The sequence below is a fragment of the Bubalus kerabau genome, chromosome 2 (genome assembly GCF_029407905.1).
Source record: "Bubalus kerabau isolate K-KA32 ecotype Philippines breed swamp buffalo chromosome 2, PCC_UOA_SB_1v2, whole genome shotgun sequence".
NCBI classification, from domain to species: domain Eukaryota; kingdom Metazoa; phylum Chordata; class Mammalia; order Artiodactyla; family Bovidae; genus Bubalus; species Bubalus kerabau.
Window position 1 is genome coordinate 29362523 of NC_073625.1, and position 13124 is coordinate 29375646.

Genomic DNA, 13124 nt, shown 5'->3' on the forward strand with positions numbered 1-13124 from the left:
AGAGAGAGTAATATCTATTAGTGACTATGATTTTGATGGCGTTAATAACAGAATGAGACAAAAATGTCAAGACATAGTTATATACTGTTAGATAAAAAGGCTTTTTTCCTAAATAATATACTTCCATATGTTAGTGTATGAATACACACATTAAGCATGTGGATGTCTGTGTATAACTGATTAAAGGATGGATTATAAACACATACTAGATTCATCTGAGTAAAACCTAAAGAACCTGTATAGGAATGCTTCCGATAAAGGAGGAGGTTGGTAATTTTGACTCATATTCTCTTAACAATGCAAAGTGTTCAAAATTAAATTGTTTATTTGTTTGCATTTCTCTCAGGCAGTCTAACATCTCAGACTGTCAGATACATAACATAATAATTCTTCCACTTTTCAAGTGATAAATGGTGTGCTGAGGCTTTGAATGCTCCAGAAGGGTTGTAGTTCTGGTGATGTCACATCAGGAGGCCACTTGGAATCTCTTTCTTAAAGTCAGTGTTGTCCTCTGGAAAGATTTAGGTGGATACTGTGAGCCTGAAACACCAAGAAAAATTCTCATTCAAATGTTTTTACAAACCCCAGCTCTCAAAAGGGTCATGTTTGTATGTTCCATGCACATGATATATATTTTTTTTAATTAAAAAAATTGTAATGTCACTTTTACACAAATCAGGGAACAGTCATATGGAGAAACTGCCATTTGGGGTGCTGAGAAGAAGGAAGGGTGCTCCCCTTAACTGGGCCTGGATCCTGGCTGTGAATTGTCCCAGATAATTGTCAGCTGCCTTAAGAAGTCCTTCCCACTATTTGCCTCTCATTTCTTTTTTTTTCTTTTTTCCTGCTACAGAGCAAATGTTGGTAAGTTTATATCCCTGCTGCTTTTGGATCTGGGAACAAAGGTAAGCACAAACCACATGCCTGCTCATCAGAGAGAAAATACATCGTTAGAAATACAGGATCATCTCTCTTATGTACCTTTCATTGCTTTGAAAAAAAATCATATTACTACTTTATTTTACTTTAATTTTATTTTGGCTGTGCCTCGTCTCAGTTGCAGCATGTGGGATCTAGTTCCCTGACCAGGGATCGAACCTGGGCCCCCTGCATTGGGAGCATGGAGCTTAGCCAATGGACCACCAGGGAAGTCTCCCTTCCATCACTTCTATAGACATGAAAGAGGGCTCCAACCAGCAATAATAATAGTTGTCAGAAAGTTATTGATAAGAGAATACAGTAACTTAGTATTTGGTGAAAAAGTAAGAGTGTAGATTTTAAACAAATTCAGACTTCGGTTTCCCCTTCCTAACCTCTCTTCCTGTGTGCTATTCCACTTTTCTACTTAGCACACTTCGATCAACATCTCCAAAATTAAATTCATCAAAACACCTCAGCACCATCTGCAGCCATCTGCAGAGATCACATTTATCAACTCTCACTCTCCTGTCTCTCAAGTATCATGGCCGCCATTTACAGAAAGAACTATTGTCACTGAAAACGATAGCAAACACTGCTGGGGAACGTATAAGAAAAACAGCAACAAAAAGGCCTGGCAGCTTAGAGCTATGAGCATAGCAAGGGAAATTTCAAACGAATAAAGAACTCTTTGACATCACTATGCTGGGCTGATATAAACAGTGATAAGCCTAGACTGTCCCAATGCTTGAATTATACTAGATTTATCTTAAAATGATACTATAAAATAATAATAATAAATGATACTATATTAAGTGTTTCCCTTAAAACAGAAAATTGTCCTCTATGTTTCAGATTATTCATAATAAAAATGGTTCATAATTTTTGAGTGAACAATGTATCTTTGACATCTGGCTAGGTCCTTTCCATACGTTTTTCCAATAATTAGTCTATCTAGTCTATTACAAAAGAACTAAGATCCAAAGAGGTTGTTATTGTCTTTGTTTAGCTGCTAAATTGTGTCTGACTATTTTGTGACCCCATGGACTGTAGCCCACTAGGCTCCTCTGTTTATGGGATTTTTCCCAGATAAGAATATTGGAGTGGGTTGTCATTTCCTCCTCGTGGGGATCTTTCCATACTGGGAATCAAACCTGCCTCTCTTGCATCTCCTGCATTGGCAGGTAGATTCTTTACCACTGAGCCACCAAGGAAGCCCCTCAGGAGAGGCTGAGGCTCTCTTAAAGTGCTCAGCCAATAGGTACTAGAGTTAGGCATTTGATTCCAGAGTGACACACCTCACGACAACGCTATATGGTGGTGGTGGTTTAGTCACTGAGTCATGACATATTTCGTGAGCCCACCAGGCTCCTCTGTCCATGCGACTTTCCAGGCAAGGGTACTGCAGTGGGTTGCCATATCCCTTTTCCAGGGGACGATGCTATGTTACCTCCTTAAATAAAAATGCTGGTAATGGTTTTGAAAATTAAAATATCATTGGCCTGAGTTCAGGCTAGAAACCTCATTCTTTAAATGGCATGCTGCTGCTGCTAAGTCACTTCAGTCATGTCTGACTCTGTGTGACCCCATAGACAGCAGCCCACCAGGCTCCCTCGTCCCTGGGATTCTCCAGGCAAGAATACTGGGTTAAATGGCATATTAGCTGAGAATAAGAATTTATCTGTAAAACTCTAAATCATAAAATAACTGGAATATTTGTATTATTACTTTTGTGAAGCATTTTTGTAATTAGATCTTCAAAGAGAATCTTAAAGTATCGAGTTTCATTTAGAAGAAAAGTGTAGAAACTCTACAACAGAGAAAGACCTTGATTTCTCTTAAGACTCATAAGACAGCATTTTCTTTTTTACGTGGGTGAGGCCCTAAGTTATTCAGAACCTTTGGGCATTTTCTCTTTTAAGATTATGAAAATTAATAAAAGGAAACCTCAGCCAAAGTTGGGGGCAGAAGGCCAGTAGAGGGAGCTCTCTAGCCGGCTTACCACTCACCTTCAAAAATCCCAATAGAAGACAGCTGGTAAAGCATGCCTGCAATGCAAGAGACCCAGTTCGATTCCTGGGTTGGGAAGATCCCCTGGAGAAGGGATAAGCTACTCACTCCAGTATTCTTGGGCTTCCCTGGTGCCTCAGACAATAAAGAATCTGCCTGCAATGCGGGAGACCTGGGTTTTTTCCCTGAGTTGGGAAGATTCCTGGGAGAAGGTCATGGCAATCCACTCCAGGAGAACCTCACAGACAGAGGAGCCTGGTGGGCTACAGTCCTTGGAGTCGCAAAGAGTCGGACACGACTGAGTGACTAAGCTCAGCACAACCAGAAAGAAACTATCTTGGTCTCCCAAACAAGCAGCCCAGCCGCATCCTACCCCAGCAGGAGGAGGGAAGACTTCCTTGTTGCCGAGCAACAAGCCCAGCCAATGGGAAACCCAGCAGCTCAGCCAATGAGAAGCCATCATCACTTAACCCTTTCCTTTCCTCCAATGAACTTTCCTTTTTCCTTTGCTTATGACTTCCTTTCCTTGGCCTGCCTTCCTTTTATAAAAGCTGTCCATGCCCTGCAACTTCTCAGAGTATCTGTTTGCCAGATGAGATGCTACTGGATTCATGAACTGTTAAAAAAAAATAGAGTTATATCTTCAAATGTACTCAGAAGATTTTTGTTTTTTAACCAACAGTAGAGAAGTGCTTGTCTTTGTATTTTGCTCTTCATAAAAATTCCTGAGATACAACCAAAGACTACAAACACTTGGTCAAAATTATCCTCTCAAGGTAGATAATCTTGAAAACTTGAAACTTCACATATGACATCGTTTTGTTTGTATATGGAAAACACTGACCTGTTAAAAAACCTTGACCTGTCCACACATGCCCAGCAAATTCCATCAGTGTTAATGAACCTTTTTGAGGTGTATCTGACTGTTAGAAGAAAAATAAAATGAAGGATGAGTTTTATTGTTTTGAATATTTTTAAGAATCAGAGTTAACGGTTAACAGAGAACCTACCCGAAATGTATGGGTAGTGCTGGGCCTTGAAAACTGTTCCATGGTTAGAGATCTTTCTCGAAGAGGTGACCGTTCTACATTATCAGGTAATGCACTCAACCCATGATTTTGTAGATGTCTTCCTCTGAGCTAAATAAAGGATAATATATTCTTTTTAAAACAAATGCAATTCTTAAAAAGACAAGAGAAAATCTGTATATGTTTCAATCAGTCTCTCATCTATTCATTCTTTCGCTTATTTGAAAAACTTATATTTAGATGTTGCTAAGTATAAGGTCTACTAACACAAGTATCAAAATATACTTTGTGTAACTAACTGTATCTTTTAATCTGATAAAGCCCTAATAAGTAAATATGGATTAAAACATTAACCACATAAAATTATTAATATTAAATTATGATAGAAATGTTATTCTGCATTTGTGAATGCAGCATGGGTGAATTTGTGAGGCATCTGAATTTTTTTAAATGTGATGTTTGACTGCTTTTATGATTCCACTCTAAGCCACAATATTCTAAGGTTAAATATTAAAGCTTTGCAACTCTTGCCTTCTGGGAATGATTTTTATTGCTGTGCCCAAGGAGGCAGAAGGAATGTGAGAGAAAGCACTGCCTCAGTTGGTTTTTCTCTCTCTAGACTTTATGTTTCCTACGGTTGGCATTCTTCTATATTTTATCAAAGAGACACAAGTTAGACTTCTTTGGCTCTCCAATGGTTAAGGCTCCACACTTCCAATGCAGAGGGTGGGGATTTAATGCCTTGTCAGGGAACTAAGATTCTATATGCTACATGGCCAAAAATTAAAATAAATAGTTGCTTATATTGGAGTCTCGGAGAAGGCAATGACACCCCACTCCAGTACTCTTGCCTGGAGAATCCCATGGATGGAGGAGCCTGGTAGGCTGCAGTCCATGGGATCGCTAAGAGTCAGACACGACTGAGCAACTTCAGTTTCACTTTTCACTTTCATGCATTGGAGAAGGAAATGGCAACCCACTCCAGTGTTCTTGCCTGGAGAATCCCAGGGACAGGGGAGCCTGGTGGGCTGCCGTCTATGGGGTCGCACAGAGTCGGACACGACTGAAGCGACTTAGCAGCAGCAGCAGTGAGAAGTCTGTATAAATCTGGGGGAAATCTGATTATGCTTCCTACCAGCATCATAGCTTCCTCAGGCTTTCTGTAATTGCTTGGCTGAACTGAGCTTGGGTGAAGAAGACAGTGCCTCTACACTGCAGTGAACATGGTACAGATTAGCTATAAAGATGAGAGTTTAGGGCTTCGCCGGTAGTCCATGGTTAGGGACTCGGCATTTTCATTGCCATGGCCAGGGTTCAATCCCTGGTCAGGGAACTAAGATCCCTGATGCCATGTGGCAGGGCCAAAAAAAAAAGAGAACTAGTAAAAATGGCAGAGTATTTTACTGTGCTTTTCATCTATGCCAGGCATTATTTAACATCTATAAATTCATTTAATCCTTATAGCAATTCTTTGAGGTGGGAATCATTATTGCCCTTTTATAAATAAAATTAAGGGAGATTAATTTGTACCAAATCATACAGAGAGTTTGTGTGACAGGCTTCAAACACAGATCTACCTGTCCACAGGATTCTCCAGGCAAGAATACTGGAGTGGGTTGCCATTTTCTTCTCCAGGGGATTTTCCCAACCCAGGGATCGAACTCAGGTCTCCTGCATCGCAGGCAGATTCTTTACCATCTGAGCCCCCAGGGAAGCCCCTCTTGACCTAACCTTCACACTTTTCCTTACTACACCATCCTGACCACCAGATATTTCCTTGACACCTGGACCCTCTGATTTAATTCAGGCCATGTTTGTTTCACAAAATATTGAATCAACCATCCAGCCTCCTGTAAATTCTCACAAGCTACTGACTTTCAGGAAGCAGATCAGGGAGATGTTTTATGCTACTGAGCTCTTGTGAAAGTGTTACAGTTATGTCTGCTTGCTTTCCAACAAACAGTGAAAATGGTGCACTTAAGTATTAAGACATTTGTCTTACGGAAACAGGGCGTGATCCGGGACCTGCCACGTGGTGCTCTCCCGTCTCGGAGCCTATTGGGGGCAGCCGGCTCCATGGGGTTTGAGTCGGTGGGGAGCCCATACGGTCCACGCCAGTTTGCCTGTAAACACAACAACGTGACCTGAGCACCCAGGTGCAGAGGGACGAAAGACTTTTCTGCAAAGCTCCTCACCTGAGCTATTGATCACAGCCTGCCTCCAGCACCTAGCAGAATGAGCTGAGTTTCCTGAAGATGAATGTGGGCGGGGGACTGAGCCCCAGCTCCACTCACTCCCGTGTTTAGCAAGGACTATGAGCCTGTGTTTAATAAGTGCTCAGCTATGCGCAGAACACACAAGTTTCTGAAGGTCTAGTTCCTCCCCTTATGGAGATTTGTTGTTGTTTAGTCTCTAAGTTGTGTCCAACCTTTTGCGACCCTGTGATCTGTAGCCCACCAGGCTCCTCTGTCCATGGGATTTCCCAGGCAAGAATACTGGAGTGGGTTGCCATTTCCTCCTCCAGGGGATCTTCTGGACTTATGGATCGAACCTGTGTCTCCTGCCTCTCCTGCATTGGCAGAAGGATTCTTTACCACTGAGCCACCAGGGAAGCCCTAAGGGAGATTACAAGTTATTGAAAACAAGATGAAGACACATAAATAATTAGATTACAAGGCAATGCAGTTGATATAGTGCTATGTCCAGTATCTGGTTCTTATTACAACTGCTGTAGAAATTTAGGGAATAGAGCAATCAATGCAGGATAAAATTAATTCTACTCTGCAGGGCTTAGGTGAGGAAAACCACAAAATTTTATGTAAGGTCATAAAATCAAGAGGCAAGATAATGCTCTTTGATGGGAAAACTAAATATTCTGAAAATGTCAATTATTCCTAAATCTTAAATAGATTTAAAGCTATGAGGTCCAATGTGATACTTTTTTTAAAATTTGACAACCAGATTGTAAAATTTATCAGGATGGATTAGAAATTTTAATAAAAGAAGAGTAAGGATGATAAGACACCTTCCTTACCAGATAATAACATTGAAAAATTAAATGATCCAACTCATGCACAAGAATAGAGATGGATACTCTAGAAATGAATTCTAATTCATTTTTCATTTATTCACTAATCATAAACTTATGAAAATTAAAATATGACAGGTTTTGATCCATCAGGTTTTAAAATACACATACTACCTAAAGTTTACAGGCTGTAAGGAAAGAGTCTTGTCTGTTGCCAGGGGATCTATAAAAATTGGTAGAACCATTCTTAGAAGAACTTTGAAAAAATATTTCAAGAGCCTTAAAAATATCCATAATCTTTGACCTAGTAGCTTTACTTCTAGGACTCACTACCAGGAAACAATTTTAAGACACCCTAACTAAGATTTGGAGAAGGCAATGGCACCCCACTCCAGTACTCTTGCCTGGAAAATCCCATGGACAGAGAGAGGAGCCTGGTAGGCTGCAGTCCATGGGGTCGCTAAGAGTCGGACACAACTGAGCGACTTCACTTTCTCTTTTCACTTTCATGCATTGGAGAAGGAAATGGCAACCCACTCCAGTGTTCTTGCCTGGAGAATTCCAGGGACGGGGGAGCCTGGTGGGCTGCCGTCTATGGGGTCACACAGAGTCGGACACGACTGAAGTGACTTGGCATAGCATAGCATAGCAACTAAGATTTATGTCAGATAATATTCACTGCACATTATAATAGTGAAAATATAAAAGATATGAAATTTTCCAGTAACAGGGCAACACATATACCCACATAATTATATTTTAATCATTAAAATCATGCTTTCAAAATTATGCAATAACATGGAAAATATGAGTAATGTTTAAGTGAAAAAGTGTATGAAAAAGTGCTACATTACAGGACTTCCCTGTGGTCCAGTGGGTAAGAATCTGCTTGCAGATGCAGGTTCCATCTTTGGTTGGGGAACTACTGATAAGATCCCATGTGCCACAATTTAACATCTTGTGTGCAGTGACTAAGAGCCAAAGCAGCCAAAAATACATTTAAAAAAGCTGTTCTTGGACTGTCAAAGCAATCAACAAGACACTACTATTAACCTAAATATTGCCTGACACTTGGTGACTGAGAAAACTGCTCCTCTGTAATTCTGCAATTAAAGGAAGCGACAAATGTCTTTTTAATAAGGCAATGATTTGATGTTGATTCCCCAAGGCCAAAAGACTATCTGAAATTCCCTACACAGAGTGAAACTTGTCCTTAGAGAGAAATAAAACTAATAGGTATGTTGTTGTTGAGTCTTTAAGTTGTGTCCAACTCTTCTGTGACCTCATGGGCTGTCCATGGGATTTCCCAGGCAAGAATACTGGAGTGGGTTACCATTTCTTTCTCCAAGGGATCTTCCCAGTCCAAGAATCGAACAGCTCCTGCCACATCTCCTGCATTGCAGGTAAGGTTCTTTACTGCTGAGCCAGTAAAGAACTATTTACTGGAGCTATTTACTCTAATAGCTATGTATATCAATTTTTACACATCACAATGAAAGTATCAATTATGTTTTTTAAACGCTAATAATTAGCTAATTATTCGTTTTACAGACTCGATCACTGAAACCCATCCAAGACCCTCTCTCTCAAAGAACTTCCTTTTGTTTGGCTGCCTGTGCTATAGGTACATGGCCTGACTTTATATTCTAGTATCCAACTAAGTATACTACTTCAGTTCATGTTAAATATCCAGAGTAATGAACCACTTAGAACAATGATCATATAAAATCTGACAGCAGATGCTTTGTCTGGAATAAACCACAAACTAACTGACCAGCATCTCTGTCCTCTGTGATCTTTGCTTTACCACCAGAGAGAAGCAAGACTTACAGTTTTGTCCCCCTAAGAACTTCATCACTGTACACATTGGGGATTTTCAGTCTCTGGGAGTCCGAGGTAAGAGAAGGCAGCCTCCTGTGCGCGAGTGTTTTCTTTGCGGAGGTCTGTGGTCCACGAGCATCCATAATCCGGGCCAGACGGTTCTGGGCTGAGGAAAGAACAGCGGATCCTACACCCAATGGTTTGTCCTCCTGCTCACTCCTGGGGGAGAGAAAGTAACTTAATTGCTCAGGGGTAAGCTCTGCGAGAACAGGGCACTTACATATTTATCCTTTAGCAGACTCTGTCTACAGCCTGGCGTGCAGAACATAGTCCCATTTGTTCAATGAATGAACAGACTAACATGCCCAGCTCAATTTTAATTTCAATGAAGGATCATCAACAGGGAAAAAAGATCTAAATTTCTTCTGGTTTGCATCAAACCATATAGCCCACAAGAGGCAGAATTCATAGCTACAGTCCCCTTTTCTTATCAGCCCCAACCTAACAAATTGTTTTGTGGCTGATACCTGACTATCGTCCTTTTACACATTGACTGCATGTGGTTTTTAGGGCTAGAACGCATCCAGCCCGGGGAAGAGGGTGGATCACTATTTTTTATACGCACTGTGTTCTATCTGCAAAACAGGTAGGTCTCTGCTGAAGTGGTTTTGCTTGAATTGTCATCACACCATTCAAGTCACTATAAAAATTGTTGGAGAAGCGGTGTATCTGAGAAAAGTAAACACAATAAAAATTAAAAAGCATCCAGGGTCACTGCAATTACTGTTAAAGGACACCTTCAAACTGGCTAATGGGAGGTGCATTTAATAAAGGGACTCTATTTTCTAAAAATATGTGAAGAGAAATTAATAAAGAATGACCGAATTTCTGAATGGGCTTCTCCAGTCGCTCAGCAGTAAAGAATCCTCCTGCAACTTCATAGAGTTATTAGGAGAATTCAATTTGATAATCTTGGTGAAAGCGTGAAATAAAGACTAAATTATTACTAATCTAATATCTGGCCTGTAATACGACCAAGTAGATTTAAGATAATATTTAGTTTCAGGAAAACAGGGTTTCTAAAACTAGAATTCTAATTCCAGAAAAATGTGGCAACCCTAATCCCATTTTCCTCATATCGAATGCATATAAAAATGTCAGAGGCATAAATTAAGACCTAGTGTGATTACCACCAAATGCTTTGCCTGTTTCAAAATAAACTCTACTAGGGGTTGTGAAGAGTTGGACACGAGCAACTTCACTTTCACTTTTCACTTTCATGCATTGGAGAAGGAAATGGCAACCCACTCCAGTGTTCTTGCCTGGAGAATCCCAGGGATGGGGGAGCCTGATGGGCTGCCGTCTATGGGGTCACACAGAGTCGGACACGAGTGAACGACTTAGCAGCAGCAGCAGCAGCAGCATTTTATTTTTACTTTTAACTTTGTTGCCCATTCACTTTCTTTTACATTTATCCAAATTAAAACAAAATAGCTGTAAAAAACATTTTTAAAAACCATAAAAAGCCATAAGTACAACAAAATATCTGTTGAAAAATTTCCTTAGATTTGAAATTTTCCGTATTTCTCAAGTATATTTTGTTGAAGTGAAGTGAAGTAGCTCAGTCGCGTCCGACTCTTTGCAACCCCGTGGACTGTAGCCTACCAGGATCCTCCCTCCATGGGATTCTCCAGGCAAGAGTACTGGAGTGGGTTGCCATTTCCTTCTCCAGGGGATCTTCCCGATGCAGGGATCGAACCCAGGTCTCCCACATTGCAGGCAGACGCTTTAACCTCTGAGCCACCAGGGAAGCCCTATATTTATGTTGCCTGATAGTTAAAGCTTCTCTTCTATGTTGTCATCACTGTTCATTTGTATGTGATTCACGTTTCATATTTTAATATGAAAAGTGGGAAATATTATTGAGCCTGTCAGCAATTTAAAGAGACCAAAAAGCACATTAAGCTGGTAGCAATTTAAAAAGTTTCTTTTGAACAGCACAAGCAAAGACTAAGTGGAAAGCCCTGGCACTAGAGAGTAAATTCTATTAGTTATTTCTGTTTTAATCCACTGCTCCCTGAACCTCACGCCCTATTGCTCCTATGCTGGGTGCCTATTTCTGCCTCTGCTTTGTCATCCTCCAAAGTTGTATCTTTGGATATATCTAAAGCTACAGCTGTCATCTATTCTAAACATTATCTACTAGATCGCCTCTGTGTGTGTGTGTGTATGTGTACACGCGCACATACGCACATGTGCTATATTCTTTGTCATGGCTTGACTCCCTCCAACTAACTTGTAAGAACCAGGAATTTCGTCTTCTCTTTTGTCTGCTTCCCCACACCAGATGGGCTGTACAAACATAAAGTCCAAACTCCTTAGCCCTCCTGAAGGTCTCCCATGAACAAGTGCATCCTTTCCAGCCCACTTCCCACTAGATCTTTCTTCACATAGGGACGTAATTCAAGAAAACCGTATTGAGTTCCCAGTACATGTTTGTATGATTCTGTGCTCACAACAACCCCTTGCACAACATATGATTGCCCTCATTCTACAGATAAAGAAACTGAAGTTTAGAAAAGTTGAACAACAGGTCCAAGATAATCCTCCTTACGGGTCTCAATTCCCAATGCCACGTCCTACCACAGAGACTCTGCTGGTCCCGGTGCCCCATTCTCCAGCCCTCAGTCCGTCAATGCCGCCCTCCCTCACGCCTCCACGTGAGAATTGTCTGAATTGACCCACACAGTCTTCCCACCCAGGAAAACTACCTGTTTCCTCATGTTTGGCTCAAATTTCATCTCCAACCTAAAAGATGAAGCCTCGCTTCAGGCACGGTAAATCATCCTCATCCGCATCCTCTTACAACCCTTCTTTTGCACATCACTTAGAGAAGACACTGCATCTGACCTGTATAATACTTTTCACTCGACTATTTCAGAGAATATGCTGTGATCATCTCTGTGTGTCCTTAAAACACCTAATATAGTTGGTGTGTGGGTGCTCAGTTGTGTCTGACTCTTTGCAACCCCATGGACTATAGCCCACCAGGCTCCTCCATGGAATTTCTCAGCCAAGAATACTGGAGGGGGTTGCCATTTCCTATGCCAGGGGATCTTCCTGACCCAGGGATCGAATCTGGGCCTCCTGCATTGGTAGGCAGATTCTTTACCACTGAACCACCTAAGAAGCCCCAATACAGTTCACTTAATACAAACTCAATAAATGCTGAATGAATTCAATGCATACTCATTGATTGAGTCTTTTATTGCTTTGGTGGGAGGGAAGGAGAACATCCGAAACCTTCAACTTGTCTAGAAATACTGGGGAAAGCATGTTTTCTTTTCAAAAATTGTGGAATCAGTTCTACCACTCCAAACAGCTGGAAAGTCACAAATCTGAGTGTCCCTGCTCTGTCAAACAATCTGGTGATTCTATTAAACTTCATCTGAGTGTCCCTGTTCTATCAGGAAATCTGGAAATTCTATTAAACTTCATAAAATATTTTAAAATTTTGGTCTTATTGGCCAACAGACCCAAATATCTTGATAACAATTTAACACTGGACACTGGCACTCTGGACAACCTGAGGCCAGATACATAAAGACTGAAAGAGAGAGCGAGAAAGCACCTACCTGCAGTGGGTTAAGATGAGAAGCCAGGGATACACTTCGAGTTTCAGAGCTTCTGGATGGTGGAACACTGGACACATCAGCGTTAATGCGGGAAATGACTATGGGTGGAGATTTATTCTCGGCTACTTTCAATTTTTCTTTCTGTTTTTTTCCTTCTGTGCCAAAGAAAAACCAATATTATTACAAAACATTATCTAATACTGTATATGTACTTAAAATTCACTGTTCAGAGAGAGCATTTCTTCTTGAGATCCTTGAGTCTGCGATGGCCATTGAACCTTAAAGAGAACAGACCCTACAGAGTAATGGGCTTTGACACTTTTCCAAGAGCATCTAATGAAATGCCTATCCTTTCAGTGGTAGGTAAGAAAAAAAAATCAGAATTATACACTTGGAGCAAGAATGATTCTTGGTATTTTATAATATCCCAATTAATCCCTTTGATTGCAAAAAGTAATATTTAATTAATATATTATTAATTATATATAATATATAATATATTATAATATATACTATTATATTAATTATTGATTAATTATTACTATATTATTATAATAATATATATATATTATTATACTATTGTGAAAATTGGTTAACACAAGTCATTACTGTCCACCACTGACATTTCTATCATTTGTTTCTGCTCGGTTTCGAGTAGAGAACATTTTATACAGGTAAATGAAG

The 13124-nt window shown here is 40.4% G+C and overlaps 1 protein-coding gene across 6 annotated transcripts in view; it reads right to left on the minus strand.

The window, feature by feature from the left end:
* Positions 1-302: 302 nt before the first annotated feature.
* Positions 303-13124, minus strand: part of FAM149A (family with sequence similarity 149 member A) — a 40648-nt gene continuing 27826 nt past the window's right edge. For 5 of the 6 annotated variants that reach the window (XM_055567341.1, XM_055567343.1, XM_055567339.1 and 2 more), the window contains 7 exons: positions 12441-12595; positions 9431-9534; positions 8815-9024; positions 5959-6079; positions 3939-4067; positions 3773-3851; positions 303-540 (listed from right to left, as the gene is read on the minus strand). In XM_055567341.1, the coding sequence (XP_055423316.1) occupies positions 467-540; positions 3773-3851; positions 3939-4067; positions 5959-6079; positions 8815-9024; positions 9431-9534; positions 12441-12595 (872 nt within the window). In that variant the 3' untranslated portion in view covers positions 303-466. The remainder of the gene's footprint in view (positions 541-3772; positions 3852-3938; positions 4068-5958; positions 6080-8814; positions 9025-9430; positions 9535-12440; positions 12596-13124) is intronic. The other variant, XM_055567340.1, reaches the window with a different exon arrangement.